Genomic DNA, 1416 nt, shown 5'->3' with positions numbered 1-1416 from the left:
GACCACCTTCGAATTTCCGCCAGACAGCTCGCCTCGTGCATTGCGCGGTGAGCACCGTGTCGCCCGCGGCGCCGCGCGCCTCTCGGAGCCGGTGAGGTAATCTCGATCAAATCGGCTCGAGTCGAAGAGCTGCCGCGAGGGCATCTGGTCGCCCCCATGACGAACGATTCCCGACGCTCTGTGACTCGAAGGGGACCGAAAATCGGGTCGGGGGAAGCTGCCGCGCCTCATTCCACCCCCTGAGGCTGCCCGTTTGCGTCGCCTCGCAATCGTCCGGATGTCGCGTCTTTTCATGTGCCTCACCCGCATGTTTGCGGACCTCAAAGCCACTGGGATCGTTTCACGTCGCTGCATATTCGAGGAGCGCGGGGCCCTCTAAGGTGGAGATTCCATCATCGGCCGCTGAAATACTCCTGCGGAGACACGGTCTCTAGCCCTCTAGAAGCTAGGATTTCTTCAAAGTTTGTCTTGGCTTGCAAAAGTTCAAGCGACGGGGTATCCACTGCAACTCGCAACCAGTGCTATGAAAAACTGCAACTTACACTATTCATTGAAGGTCGTCCAGCGGGCAGCTTCGAATCGATGTGCGAGTGCTCGAGCTGAGGAGCTCGAACGCAGCACGCAGCACACACAGCAGCAGACAAAACACACACAGCGGATACACCATGGCCGCCGCCGACGACGACGACGACAAATCTTCCCACTCGAAATCACCTCAAAGACCAAAGACGCCATCGTCGCCGCGCGAAATACCGTCGCCACTCGAAATACCGGCGTCGCCGCGCCCCTCCACCGCGGCCATGGACGCCTTCGGCGACTACGACTCCGTCGCCACCGCACGCGCGCTGCGCGTCATGCTCGCCTTCGAGGACTCGGGCGCGGCGCTCTCCGACGTCGTGCCCGACGGCGACGCGGGCTGCGACCGCGAGGCCCTCGCGCGCGCCCTCGAAGGCCACGAAAGCCTGCGCGAGCTCGGCGACAAGGAGCTGTCGGCGCTGCTCGGCGAGGCCGGGCGCTTCGTCGACGACGAGCGCCGCGTGACGCGCGCGTCGCTCGGCGCGTGGCTCACGAACGAGCGCGAGCGGCTCCGCGAGGAGCTCGCGGCGCGCCTCCACCTCGCCGAGGCGCCGGCCGCGGCGCCCGGCCCCGCGCCGGGCCTCGTGCCCGAGGGCGAGGCGCCGCCGCCGTCGCCGTCGGCGGTTTCGTCCGCGTCCGCGTTCAGCGACCTCCTCTTCGGCGGCCTGCGGTCGCGGGACCCGGCCGTGGCCCGGGCGGCGGCGGAGGTCGCGGCGCGGGACCGCGCGCGCGAGCGCGCGCGGGCCATCGCCTTCAAGCACCGCCAGGCCGCGCGCGAGAGCCGCATCTTCCAGCGTCCCGGGCCGCGACGATTTCGAGAGATTTGGGGCGGGAAAACAA

General features: G+C 67.4%; 1 protein-coding gene across 1 annotated transcript; it reads left to right on the top strand.

The window, feature by feature from the left end:
* Window positions 1-800: 800 nt before the first annotated feature.
* Window positions 801-1371, top strand: AURANDRAFT_69345 (hypothetical protein; the record flags this gene model as incomplete). The annotated part of the gene is made up of 1 exon (XM_009045112.1): window positions 801-1371. A coding segment is annotated over one exon (571 nt), but the record flags the coding sequence as incomplete, so codon positions are not given.
* Window positions 1372-1416: the final 45 nt, after the last annotated feature.

The sequence above is a fragment of the Aureococcus anophagefferens genome (genome assembly GCF_000186865.1).
Source record: "Aureococcus anophagefferens unplaced genomic scaffold AURANscaffold_1494, whole genome shotgun sequence".
NCBI classification, from domain to species: domain Eukaryota; class Pelagophyceae; order Pelagomonadales; family Pelagomonadaceae; genus Aureococcus; species Aureococcus anophagefferens.
The sequence above is the reverse complement of the archived record's forward strand: the minus strand, read 5'-3'. Positions and strand labels throughout refer to the sequence as shown.